The sequence below is a fragment of the Vitis riparia genome, chromosome 4 (genome assembly GCF_004353265.1).
Source record: "Vitis riparia cultivar Riparia Gloire de Montpellier isolate 1030 chromosome 4, EGFV_Vit.rip_1.0, whole genome shotgun sequence".
NCBI classification, from domain to species: Eukaryota; Viridiplantae; Streptophyta; class Magnoliopsida; order Vitales; family Vitaceae; genus Vitis; species Vitis riparia.
Window position 1 is genome coordinate 3100134 of NC_048434.1, and position 14891 is coordinate 3115024.

General features: G+C 34.2%; 1 protein-coding gene across 2 annotated transcripts; it reads right to left on the minus strand.

The window, feature by feature from the left end:
- Positions 1-121: 121 nt before the first annotated feature.
- On the minus strand, positions 122-12965 carry LOC117913165 (probable beta-1,4-xylosyltransferase IRX9H). Of its 2 annotated transcripts, XM_034828109.1 has the most exons (5): positions 11129-12965; positions 11005-11056; positions 2291-2540; positions 1573-1779; positions 122-633 (listed from the first exon to the last, which is right to left on the minus strand). In XM_034828109.1, exons 1-4 carry the CDS (start codon positions 11928-11930, stop codon positions 1609-1611), a joined length of 1275 nt encoding a protein of 424 aa, XP_034684000.1. In that variant the 5' UTR covers positions 11931-12965; the 3' UTR covers positions 122-633; positions 1573-1608. The 2 variants fall into 2 exon arrangements, with proteins under 2 accessions (XP_034684000.1, XP_034683999.1); XM_034828108.1 differs by having other exon boundaries at positions 11005-12963.
- Between the last annotated feature and the right edge of the window lie 1926 nt (positions 12966-14891).

A 14891-nucleotide genomic window follows, 5' to 3' on the forward strand; every position in this document is an offset into this window, starting at 1 on the left:
TCTTTTTAGCTCAAACAGAGTGTTTTTCTCCAAACTGAGATTTGCATGGTTGATTGAGAAAGCAATGAAAATGGTTTATGATAAGTAGCCTGTCTTTCCCGAGGAAGAGCCTAGCTCGTTCTGAATTCGAAAGGATGTGACTGAATTTACTTGAAAAGAGATCCTATTCAATGTGTACAATCTGACTGGGATAAAACATAAACCAGAACAATAGAACATGGGGAAGAAGCTCAAGAACAAAATACATCCTGTAGAATAAAGCATAAGATGGTACATACTGAAAGCCTGCAGGCATGAAGATGTCGAAAAAATTCTTCACTTCTACACAAGGAATAGTCGACAAATGAAATAAAATTTCTTGAACCATGAGGACTGTTGCAGTTTGGCCATCCCTTCCCCACTAGTTCAGGCCATTTTGCTTGTTTGCATGCAGAAAATGGACCAACTCAAATGACTGTACACAGATAACATTCAGCTTTGAAAAGAAAAATGAAATAAAATTAAACAAGGAAGATTAATAGGGAGAAAATTTGCCATCCAATGTTCTAGCTGCTCAACAGCAGTAAATTGATAGAAGCCCGATAGGGGCTAACAAGTAATGGTATGAAGGCGTCTGCTTCTTAACCTACTTTCCTGCAAAATGAAACAATCCATGTGAAAAAACCGAGAATTTGATTACGATTGACTCGATGAGTACAAGCATAGATTCTAAAAGATGAAAACGATAATGGGAGCAGTTGGACACCATATTAAAAGAATTTATTCTCTTTTCTTTGCAAAGCATTCAGAATCAGCATTTTTTTCTTTTTTGAAGCATTTGAATGAGTCAATTCAAACTGAGAGATATCCCTTCTGCAACCCAATATGAGATGCCATTGGGATAAAATTCCAGCTGAGGCTTTCAATAGTAGGAAGTTGTGACAGTACATAAAGCTTTATGTTGGTGTATTCTTTGCCATTATATGACAATCAACAAATGACAATAAAGAGGAAAGAAAGTTCTTGTTTGTCGTTATAGTTAGGTAAGATTTCTTTAGAATCTCAATAAAGGTCTTCATTTTAATTCTTTGTTATCAATTTGGTAATGACTGCATTTTGAGGCATAAAGTCATGTATTTGAATTTTTTTTTTTTTTTGATAAGTAAACACGGAATATATTAACACAAGGCAAAAAAGTCACATGGCATACAGGGAGTATACAAAGCGGCAAAGGCCTCACAACCAAAAAGAGACAAAAAACACACCAACCCTTAAATGGAGGCTAACCACTCCAAAAAGTCTATAAGGGAGCACGGCTCCACTCCACTATACAATTTTGCCCAGCCCCACACATTACAAACAAAAGAATTTTTAAGTTTCTGAATAGCTAACTCCTCCCCCCTAAAAGCTAGTCTATTCCTCTCCTTCCAAACCGTCCAAAAACATGTATTTGAATATAAGCGAATTGAAACAAGATTTCCATGTGGCATCTTAAAACAGCACAAGGGAAATTTTTAATTGTATGGAAACATTACACTATTAAACAGAGAATGGTGATGTTGAAGTAGACCTGATCTCAAACTATGCACTCACCTCTATTATCCAAATGGATCCATCATGTCAAGAATTTCATGCAAGTTGGGCTATGACATCTAGATTATCCTTCATCAACCATTCACGAGGATAGAAGGAATGAGATGATTCAAGATGAAGATGCCAAACCATGATTGTCGAGCAACCCTCGGGTAATCCCTCCATTTGGCTTTCATCCTCCACAAGTCGTTCAATAAATGTGCTCACCTGCAAATGCCAATCAATGAGATTAATCACAGAGGGGTGCAGCTGAATAGGGTTCCTTTTTTTCTAGTTTGTTCCTGCAGAGGTGAATCCCCACTCTAGTTTATTTGATTAACAGTATCCACCTGTCATTTTATAGAGGGTGTTACTGTCATTTCATTAAAAAAAAAAAAACTCTTATTTTTTTGGTCTCTTGATCGGAGTAGAATTGAGCTATATTTATATTTTTGTTAGAAGAGCAGAATCCTTATTTCTTTTTTTGTCCTTTTTTTCTAGTTTGTTCCTGCAGAGGTGAATCCCCACTCTAGTTTATTTGATTAACAGTATCCACCTGTCATTTTATAGAGGGTGTTACCGTCATTTCATTAAAAAAAAAAAACTCTCATTTTTTTGGTCTCTTGATCGGAGTAGAATTGAGCTATATTTATATTTTTGTTAGAAGAGCAGAATCCTTATTTCCTTTCTGCAATATGAATCACTATGATTACTAACAGAACAACAAGAGCAAACTCACTTGGAAGCCTTCCTTGACAGTGTCAAGCTGTCTAATAGGCTCAAGGGTAGGCCGGTGCCATCTCTTTGGGTCCCAGAGGATTGTACTGTTGAAGGCAAACCCTGACATTTCAGTGTGGAACCTCCGGAATCTTCTGGTCATTTCATTGGTGTGCCAACCAATGACTTGACTCCCATTGCAAACAGGACCCTCCAATAGAGTTTTGCTTTTGCTCTCCATCAATTTGGCCACCATCCATGTCCCAAACCGCCTACAAGCCAAAGCAAAATGAGCTTTCACTGGAAATATGCAAACTCGTTAAAGAAGAGAAAGGGAATGTTTACTATATCATTTGTCAAGCTACCAATTTAACCCAAAGGATTAAGCCATTAAATAGTAAACCATCGTTGAATATCAAGCCAATTTTGGCTAAACCCCTAACAACCTTAGCTCATATAAAATATATACATGCATCCTCCTTTCGACTTGCACATGGCTTAACAAATGAAGGAAGACCTCCTGTACCAAAGCTCTGCTACCATGTTATTAAGCTATTAATTTTAAGCAAAAGCTTAAATTGTTAAATAATGGACAAACAATGATTATTAAGAAAATTTGGACTTAAATTGTTAAATTATGGACAAACAACGATTATCAAGCAAATTTGGGCTAAAGACCAAGCCCATTGTTATAGAGGAACCAGTAATTATCTAAGGGATCATCTACCATTCCCTTCCATAACCTTCCTTATTATTTTATTATGGCCACTTAAATCAGCCATAAAAACAGAATCCCCTTCTTGTGCCCTCTTGAATTAATTCATCAACAGATCTCAAGACATGCCAGCTAATGTGTTCATCTAATTCCTCCAATACTGCATGTTCATCCACACATTTCAAGACTCTTCACCTAATATGTTCATCTAATTCCTCCAACAGAGCATGCACACTGGTTATGTTAATTGTGTCTTTTCCAACACTAGTTTTTATTTCATTTCTGTGTAAACCTTTAATTCAGATATTTATCCACAGTTCCACTAACCCCCTCCCATCTTAACCTTTTCCTATGTACCAATGTCTGTGTACAGTCTTCTTATATTTAACTTCCAGCCAGCCAGTCGTTTCTTTCCCAATATGCATCAATGTTTGTAGATGCAAGATGCAACCTGCCTATAAGCTATATAGAATAATTATGAGTTTGGGAAAATCAACAGGGGATGCAATGGAAAGTGAAGGAAGGAAATATGATCCGGAAAAATCATAGGAAGTGCAATATAAGAAAACAGTTCGTAGACAATTGGGAAACCTGAGAACATCTAATGAGAAATGGGTAAGAGAGGAGTGGAATGAATAAGAACTTAAGGAAATGCATAATAATGCAACCGCTAAGAATCTCACAAAACTATTATGAAAACATCAGGAAACCATTTCTTTAAGTGTTCCAAAAATATATCCCATGGAAAGGTATTGCATTTTCCTTAGCATTCCTAATGAGAAACACCACAAATTTAGACAGATTTCCCAAGAAGTATGTTTTGCCATCTGGGACAAGATGCAGTGAATTATGATACCTTGTATTAAGGTTTCTTTTGCCAAGAAAATAAAATCTGTAAGAATAGGGTATACTTCCTTGGAGAACTAAAATTTTAGCAAAGAAACAATATTTACATGAAACAATTGTGTCAAATATAAAACAGCAAATAAGTTAGTTAAACACCATTTGTTAAAAGCATGAATTATGTGATGAATGTGCTACTATAAATGGAAACCCATGGAAATCAAATCTAATAATGTTCCATAGCATTTCATGGCACAAACCCAATTGCAGAATGAAGTCACACTGAGATATGGAGCTATCTCCACAAAATGTAGAGAAGTTGGAATGACACCAGTTCATGAAATCCTAAATATGATACTATAGATAAAATCGAATAAGCCCAATTAAAATGCTTCAAAAATGAAATTGGAAGGTTCAATGCTTGCAAAAGATAGTGGAATGCTTTTATTTTCTTGGGGCATCAAAATGGCCCCTAAGCATTGGAACAAATATGAACCCACCAAGAGATGCTGTTGGGATTGCTGGTAACAATATGCCATTGGGACAACACAAAATTACATGATTCATTGTGGAAATGCAAATTAATTATCCAACTAGAAGACATTTTCCTGGAAAATCTTGCTTCAAATCTCAATTCAACACCCAATAATCGTGTTTACATCTGAGCTACTTACTAACTTTTGATATAAAGGTTATGAAAACAAATATCAAATCCATTATCAATGAGTTTCTCCATTTATAAAATGATGCACTCAGGTTATATATTATGTTTGAACCACCATAGAAAGTGGCTAGGTTTGAATTCCCTCCCCCCCACCCAAAACCCAAATCAGTGCTCACGTGGACCATTATTGAACAATAAGAAAATAAGCACCTAGATGCTATCTGTGGGACCAACATGATCACAACAGTCAAGCATACTAAGTTTGTAATTGGAGGATAGAATAACTTGTCATCCGCAAATAATATGAAAATAAAAAATAAAAATCAATCAGATGCAAATTGAAGAGTAATATATGTAGTAGCAGAAAAACAGATATCTATATGCAAACCTTTAAAAACTAGTAGAAACAATTTTGGAGTTGCAATAATATTTTTAGGTTTTCAAAGTTCCTCTTCTTTTCTTTTTCTATTACCACATCAACCAACTAGAGCATATGTGATTTAAGATTCTGTATAAGGGAAACATCTATACAAACCAAATGAGTCACCAATTATAAGTGCCAAGAACTCTCCACTTGTAGGTGTCATGTTCACCCTCCCATGTAAACACAACATCTTCCTCATGGCCCATCATTGGTGGTCAAATTTCACACATTTCTATTTAGAAATTAACACTAATATCATTTATGATAAACTTGGTATGGATTGTCCACTTTGGGCTTAACCAATCCTTATAGCTCTAAATGTGTGACCACATAATGATCCCCAATATAGGCATCATGTCCTTGTTGTGTTCTATGGGATTCTAGGCCAAACCTGACCAATGAACTCTCACGTCTAATCAAAAATCAACTCTAACATCATTTGTAATGACTTACTCAAGGATATGTAAATATTGCCCATTTTGGGTATAAGGTCCTTGTGACTCTTAACACATTTACACATACTAGATGAGTCGTTTTATCGTCAAGAACTTTTATCCCCAATTGATGTAGGATATCACATTCACTCTCTCATACAAACACAACATCCTTATCATAACCCATAATGGGTGGCCAAACTCTACATATTCTTGGTTGGGATTTGGCTTTGATACCATTTACAAGGACCCATCCCTTATGTATAAATATCGTTCACTTTCAATCCAATATTGCACAACTCTAAAATATATCTATATAGTTAATAGAAGTTCATTATATATGTGTCAAAAAGTTCTATCCTTAACCAATAAGGGAGCTTATAAGGTGGTTCAAAAGTGAACTTTATGCTCTTTTTCTACTATAGATTTCAGGTGCCTTGCATACTTCTGGTATACTTGGTTTGTGTGCCCTTATTTGTTAGGCCTCTTTTATTTTTTTGTTAGGCCCCTCTTTGTTTTTTTTTTTCTTTTTTCCCATTCTTTTGATAGGAAAATAAAGATGTTCAATTAAACATACCCAACAAAAAGGGGAAATAACCAATGCACACAAGATATAAACAAACATCATACCAAAAATGTCAAACAAAATCATTATAAAACCAACCAATCCCCATATTACCAATAAAGTCTTTTATAAAAAAAAATAATAATAAAAATAAAATAAAAATAAAAAACAAACAAGGAAAACTCAAATCCCCACCTAATCAGGCAAACAAAATCTTAAGAAAAACATTCTATATCACCAAGTTTGACTACTTCTCGCCTATAAAGGTTCTCCTCTCACACTCTTTCTAAGTAATTCAAAAAAGATAAAGAAATTACCTTCTACATTGTCCTGAGCTTGGTTGCCATGAAATCCTAACCTCAACTTAGGAGAACAAGACCTAGGGACCAATGAACAAACAAAGAGGACATTAAAGACCATAATATAAAGTCCATTTACAATGGATGAGGATATGACCAGCAGACTTGTTATCCTCTACTCAAAGGTAACACACATTTACCATACCCCACTATCTCCTTATAAGTTCAACAATAATAGTCAGAATTTTCTCCTAAGCTACTTCCTAAACATACAAAGAAAAAAAATAAAATGGACAAAATAAAAAAATAAAACTAAAAAGGATCTTTAGAGGAGCTCTTGATTTCCAAATCATCTTAATTAGGAATGATGAGGTTTCAACCAAAACCAATTATAAACAATATGTTTTGATGGGGAAGGAATTCTTCTCAACAATTTTCTAGACCAATTTATCTACCAAGTCATTGGAACCCCAACCCCCCAACCCACCCCAAAAATAAAAAAAGGGTTTAGCCGTTGTAGCAAAGAATCCACTTTAATCAGTTCCCTCCTAAAAGGTTCCTTCTAAATCTAGGATTCCAGAAACACATACCCTCAAAACTTGCCACCAAGCTTCTCTATTAATTGTTAGAATGAAGAGACTTGGAAACAAATTCTTTAGATGGGGAAGGAATTCTTCTCAGCAATTTTCTAGACCAATTTATCTACCAAGTCATTAGAACCCAAAAATAAAAAAAATAAAAAAAGGTTTAGCTGTTGTAGCAAATAATCCACCTTAATCAGTTCCCTCCTAAAAGGTTTCCTTCTAAATCTAGGATTCCAACAACACCTACCCTCAAAATTTGCCACTAAGATTCTTTATTAATTGTTAGATTGAAGAGACCTGGAAACAAATTCTTTAGAGCAACATCAAGGATTGTGCCAAAATTTGACCCTTTAATCCATAAGTTTCCCTTCTCTCTCATGAACACCATTCCCTTTTGATTCCCCATACTTCCTTGCAAAAAGCTTTCTCCAAAAGCTATTCTAATTTGTAACAAATCACCAAAGTAATTTTCCTTGCAAAGCTTTGTTAAGAGGGTCTAGCCAATTGATGCCAAAACCCCCCACAAATATTTCAACACAAAAAATAGATTGCCTCACTAAATAGATTCTCTTCTCTAATAACCTCCTCTCCACAAAAAATCTTTTTGAATCTTTTTCATTATGTTCCTCACTTCTTTAGAATCAAGAATTTTAATAGAAAATATATGGTCTAGCTAGAAAGTTCTCCTTTTGAAAGAAATTGATTTCTCCACAAGACCAATCTTCTCTTGAATCTTTCTTCTACCAAGTCCCAAATTGGTGTGGACTTAAAATAAGCACCAAAGGGTATGGCCAAGCACTTGAAGGAAAGGTTATTCACTCTACAACTCAACTTATTAGCAAACTCATCAATGTTCTCCACCCTTCCTATTGAGATAAGCTTGTTTTTCTCCAAGCTAATTTTCAAGCTAGAAACTAGCTCAAAATCATGGTTCGAAGTCAAGGTATCAGTTATTAACTCAAGAGGTTCCAAGGTGTATTGATCTCAATATCTTGAATACATATCAAATGAAACACATAATATGCTAATATAGAAGCTGAAGAAATTATTTTAAAAAATTATAAAAAAATCATCCAAAATAAATAAATACAATTAAATGGGCTAAAAAATTAATAATATAAACTTTTATCACCTTTGGCACTGTTTAAATATTGATAAAAGTACGTGTTTAGATTAGTCTTGAATATTGAAAGTTCTCTTATTTCATAACTTCATATTAAATTTAGAAAATTTTGAAAACTAATTGTGACAAGTAATTGTTAATTTATTAGTATTGTTTTATCCCAAAAACAACAAAATTAAATTTGTATCCCTTATATGATAGTATTAAAAAAATTACAACTAATTTTATCTAAAATATAATTTAATTAAAATCTTATGAAAAATTAATTATATAATTAGTCAATTTCTATTTGTTGATTTGGCCCAATTACCCAGTACTAATTACCTAACCCTTGACCAATTGTCTAATAGTAATACCCATATTAAAACATCGTCATACCTATTTGTATATTCAATATAATTTTTTTATATTTGAAATTGTAATTTGTTAAATAGTTTTTTTTATAACAAGTTTGTTTGAAAACAAGTATTTTGAAAATTTTAGAATATATTTTTCTAATTTTCAAAATCAATCATTTTAAAAATGAAATACCAAAAAGGATTAAATTTATTTTTCCATTAAATATACTTAAAATAAGGCAACTATGAAAAGTAAAAACTTATTAATTTTACTTTGATTTGAATTCACAATATATCCATGTTCATCTATAAAGTATATCTACATTCCCTTTATTTTCATTTATTTCCAATAAGTTTATATGTCCATCACCCATAAGCCAAACTATAAAAACCCAAAATCCATTACCCATTTCTTCCTCACTTGTTCTGTACTCCTTGCCTTTCATATAAACTCATTTCTCATCCTCTACAACTAAGTTGAAAAAGAGCACCTTTCCAACTCCAAAATTCCATTTCTAAATCAAATATCTTATTTCTCCTCCAAATTCCAAGGCTCCTCCCTATTCTATCGACCCACACTACCACCACAATGCACGAGCCCCTCAATTGCCTTTAATCATTTTACCCGTAAATCTCAATAAGATCTACTCTTTAGGTGATCTTTACATTAATAAATAACATCAAAGAGCCAAAGATATAGCATTTCATTGGCAAGTTTGAGTCTTCTTGGAGTCATCTCCAATTCTCATTTGAGACCTTCGAATCATCTCTTAAGTAGACCAAGTTCACAATAAGTCAAAAATATTAAACTTGGATATCGGTAGTTGTACTAATCTCGACCAATACTTCAAATCTTACTCAAAACCAAGTAAAATATACTTGACATAAGATAATTGCTTAGTGTCCACTCACAAAAATGCAAAGTGTCACCAACAAAAGAAAGGCATAATTTTATTTTATTTTCTTTTAGAAAAAGAAGATAATATATTAAAAAGAGGCACCAAAAGAGCGACTTAAGGTTTACAGGACCTATACACCCACCACCAAAAAGGCTTAAACAAGAAAAGGATCTACAAAATAAGAGGGGCTACAACACCTCAACAAGAGCCCAACCAATCAAAGAAACTAACTAACGTCAAAGGGCAATCATCTATAAACAACTTAATCTCTAACCAAAGAAAGAAAGAAAAGGAACTTTTTAGTCTTTGGATCGAGAGCATGTCATCCTTGAAGGCAAATAAAAGAAGGCGTGATATCTCAACCTTACCTTCCCTTAAACCCCTTAATAAGTCCCCCTTTTGCAACCCTCTACATAAAGTAACTTAAGACTTCAATCACTAAAATGAATAAATAAAGGGAGAAAGGATCTCCTTACCTCAAACCTTTAGTGCTCTAAAATAATCTTGTGGGGATGTCATTGACAAGAACAAAGAACCAAACACTAGATATACACAGAATTTAATCCAATTCACATATTTTTTACCAAGACTAGCAAATCCAACAGTAAGAACAAGGGCTACCAATTAATGTGGTCATAATCCTTCTCTATATCTAGTTTACAAACCACACAAGGCTTCAAACTTTTAACTTTCGAATCGGCGGCCTTATTGGCAAAGAGGACCACATCCAAAATTTGTTTTCCCTTCATAAAAGCATTTTGAGAATAAGAAATAACCTTAACAATAACTTAGTCTATTTGCCAAGATCTTTGCCAAAAGTCTAGACAAAACCCAAATCAGGATGATGGGCCCAGACTTTTTAATGTCCTTCACACGCCCTTTCTTAGGGATCAAAACTGAAAATGAAGCATCCAAACTCATGTAAAAAAATCTCATAAGAGTAGAACTATCCAGGCCAGTTCTTTATCCCCACCTAACTCAAAAAGAGCAACTGAACATTCTCTCCACTATTCAAGGTCCTGCTGTCCTCTTCCTCTAACTGCTTGCTTGAGGACACTTCTATCTTTTCCAATTCATACCTCCTCAGTTCTTAAAAGGGTTGCTGGAAATAATTTTCAATGCCCCTCAGACCTCAACAGGACACCGAGAACCCTCAATCCTTAGCCTCATTAAGAGATTAAACCTTCTCTGAGCATGGACCAGCCTATGAACAGCAAGTTAGGCACCTGTTAATTTTATCTCACTCATTCATTTTCCTATAAAAAGAAATTTTCCAATGGCAATTTGTTCTGATATAAACATACAAACATTGCAGAGTTCAACACAATCCATTACAGAACCAATTAAACTCCCCTCAACATTACTGACCTCCTGGAGGGAGGAATTTGATTTTCTTTTTCTAGGACTAGCACCAGTTTCAATTAAAGACTAATCCTGGCTATGATTCAGAGACACTAAAAAAGATGGTGAAGAAGTCCTCTTAATCCTATAATATTATTTTTTTCAATTCAAAGCGCTTAGTTGCTTTGACTAAATGAATCTTAGCAACCAAGTGACTCAGTCAGAACTCATCACCACCACATCCACAAATATGAATCTTAATATGAGTAACTCCTAAAATGGATAGAGTGAAGATATACTGAAGGTTCAAATAAAAACTAACAACCAATGGATAAATTAAATCAAATGGAAGTTCTGTTATCCCTTATCACAACTTAAAATGTCAGACTGGAAAGAATAGGTGTTTAACTTAAGAACCAAAAACTATTAGCTTTGACCCCAAAAAAATAATAATAATAATAAAAGTGAATGCAAGAGCAGAATTATGATTTAAGAAAAATGAAATACCTGATCTGCCGTATTTGCTCAAAAAGATCAACAGAGTAGATATTATCATCATCTGCAAAGTAAACAGTCCCATCAAGACGGTGTGTTTCAATGTGAGAAAGTGCTGTGTTTCTTAGGTGGACACCTCTATCTTTGATGTCAGTTAAATTCTTATTGCACATAAGATGCCTGTACATAACACCAGTTCTCATCAACATGTCAGCTGTTTCAGCAGATTGGGACATCATCTCTACAACTATCCACAACAGAGGAGGTGGAACCTGTTTTAATGTGTGTGCCAAACGATTTAGATAATAGGCTTGAAAAGGTCGAGCATAAGTTGGGGTTACAATTATCAAAAGCTTCCGAGAAACCAAATTTGAATCCTGAATGAGTGTTGGTGTATAGACATCACCAGCAGTCCCATTTATAAGTTCTTGTTTCATTGCTTGTGGCCCTAGTGTGACATTATTGTCTGTAATTCCACTGTTTAATGATGGCATCTCTCTTTTACTTGATACAAAGCCATATGCCTGAAGTTTCCCCACTGGGGGAATCAACCCAAAGTAGAATGCTTGGTGCTTTGACATGAGATTCATCGATAAATTCATCGAGACAAAAGGAGTAAACCCAGTGAAAACCCCAACCATGAAACAAATGCTGAAATGGAAAAGGGCTCTCCTCCAAACGTGCCCTCTTGACTTTGACCTCTCCAGGGGCCGAGAAGACCTTTGTGATAAAATACCAATAATGAAAGCTTGAATTCTATACCACACCGATCGAGAGTCTGATGAACTGAATGAGGGAGACAGCAATCTGCCTTCTGGTGAATAGTTTTGAGTACTTGAGGATGACTTGGACAAGGGAGAAGGTACTGAGCAGGCTTCCCCATTTAGTAGAGTTCTATCTCGAGGCACAGGAGACAGGGTTCTTCTGATGGAAGCCATTAATAGAAAACTGATTCCCACTAACTTCCTTAATCTACTGGCTCCTTACAAGGAGTATCCAATGTCACATTTACCTAAAAGAGCACCAGACCAATTATGCCTCATTTTCATCCCCACCAAAACGGCGGTAGCATAAGTTTTCCCAAGTGAATATGTGTGTACAATCGAGAGCCATTGCAACAGTCTATATATATAATACCCGGCCACTAGAAAATCTTACCAAACATTCCCAGCTGGGAAAAAATCAATTCCAAACTGAACCAATTTGACAGGTCCAACAAAAACAAAATACTAAAATTGAATTTTCCACTGGAGGTATTTCAAAGCCAGAAAAAAAAAAAACCAGATTAGATTCTAGATCATTGTTGAGGTACTCTCATCCAACCCATATGCTTCTAACTCAACTTCAAGATTGCCCAATACTCAGAATATCCAATTATTCACCTATTCTCTCCTCACAGATGCATCCTCAACCCCAAAGCAATATATAATTCTCACTCTCATTCTTATCAAACTCATGCAAATCTGTGAACCTGTAATGAAGTTCTTGATCTAGACAGAACTGGAAAAAGACAACTAAAAGCTAAAAATACCAGAAGAAAAAGGGACGAGAAAAAGCCAGCCAAACTAAATCTCATAGAAAACCAATCAAACTCAAATGCCCGCCCAAAAAACACCGAAACGCAGCCGTTAGGACCCGAAACAACGAGATTTGGAAATGGTAGGGTACAAATTTCGGGTTCATCTGAAATGGGTCGTCACATTACCTCTCAAAGGTAACTGGGTCGTCGTCGATCTTCAGAACTATTTGAGAGAGAAGCGAGAACCAGAAATCCGCGCTTCGTTTGGCAATGGAAAAAAGTCGGCGTTTTGGATCTTTTATGAGCTCGGACCGAAACTCTTCTAATATTTCGAAGCCAACTAAGTTGAGTCTACGGAGACCAAAATTCTACAAAATCCTTGTCAAAGCTTGGGAGCAATGAAGGGAGTGTTGCTGCCGAGCTCTCCAATCCTAAGCTCTCACGACAGAGACATACCTTTTGGTGCTTGGGTGACAGGAGGTTTGATGGATCTCACCGATGTGATGTGGACACGTGTAAAATAATGATAGGGAGTTAGCTCTATATGGCCCACGAACCATTAAACCAAGACCGTCAATCTAACCCCAAAGGCAAAAGAAGGTGGATAACATGCCATGATCCTGCACTCACTGCCGCTCGATTAGATTACCCCTCTGTTTTGACCTTGTCCTCACCGTGGAAAAGTTTGGCTCCTTTTCACTTCAATTTGGCCCATAAAGTAAGATGCTCTTCCACTTTGACCTGTCATGGAAAATAAAAAATTGAATGTAAAAATAATAAAAACAAATATTTGAATTAACAGTGTCTTGATAATTCAAGACTCTCCTCAAAGTGTTATTTCCTAATTTTAAGAATATGTTTGATAAATGTTTTATTAAAAAAAATAATCAATTATTTTTAAATAATTTTAATGTATTCTTACATATGTTTTGAATATTTTAAGAAATAATTGAAAATATGAAGATTATTTTTTTAAAAAAAATTGTATCATGTATACTTATATAATATTTTTATGAGGAATGAGGTAAAATAATTGTTTTTCGTATTTGGGTTTTATGATGGTTAAAGTATATTTCATTGAAAAGCGAGTTGGGTAGGAAATTAGAATTCATTTGGTTGTGTGATTTAAAAATGGTTTTCTATTTTTTAAAATAGAAAACTGTTTTTAAAATTTTTTAACATTGTTTGGTCGTTATTTTTTGAAAATAAATTTTAAAAATAAAGTAAAATAGATAATAATTTTTAAATAACAAGTAGTTGTTTTTATTCGTTTTTAAAACACAAGGGAAACATCATTAATAAAAAATTATTTTTAAAAACATGTTTCAAACATGGTCAAATAAATCCTTATAAACTTCTATGTAATATCTTCGAGATTCACGTAACACTTATCAAATATTATCATTCTTATTTCTAGTACATTGTTTGAGACTCTCTATGTTATTTTTATACACCAAATATTCACTTTTAATGATAGAAAATACTTGAAATATATCATGCATACTCTTCATCAAATCAAATGCATGGAGCATGTGTACATACATTTGAGTATGTATGTATTGTGCTATTATGGACAAAATTAAAAGTCTATAATATGTTCCATCAAATTTGACTTTGAGAAGATCTTACATTTAATAATCAAATTGTCCAAGCAACATGATACAAGTAATTCTTTAAAAAAATACCCATTATAATTTATTATAATACAATGCATCATAAAGGTCTTTAAATTGATAAATGGTAGTTTTTTCATTCTTCCTTTCATTTGTTCATGTACAGAGTATATATAGAAAGTAATTATCATTCTAAGAATGAGAAAGAATGATACAATGAAATAATGATATAAGGAAATAACAACTAATATCCTAATATCTCAACTTTCCTAATATTTCAACATTCCTAATATCTCAACTTTCCTAATATCTCAACACTCTCCCTCAAGTTGGTGCATAGATGTCATACATGCCCAACTTGTTTAAAAATTTTGAGAACACTCGACTTGATACTGCAGCTTTGGTGAGGATATCGACCAATTTATCTTTTGATCGAATCTTAGGCAATTCCACAATCTTATCATCCAACTTCTCCTTAATGAATAATTCGTCAAACTCGACATGCTTTGTACAATCATACTGTATTGGATTATGAGCAATATCACATGCGACTTTATTGTCACAAAACAATCGGATTGGTTGCCTAGATAGGTAACCTAAATCCTATAAGAGAAGTCTTAACCATAATGCCTCACAAAGTCCTAGAGCCATACCCCTAAATTCCGCTTCTGCACTTGAACGAGTGGCGACATTCTGCTTCTTACTTTTTCATGTCATAAGATTATCACCTACAAAAGGTAAAGTAACTAGATGTAGATCGTCTATCA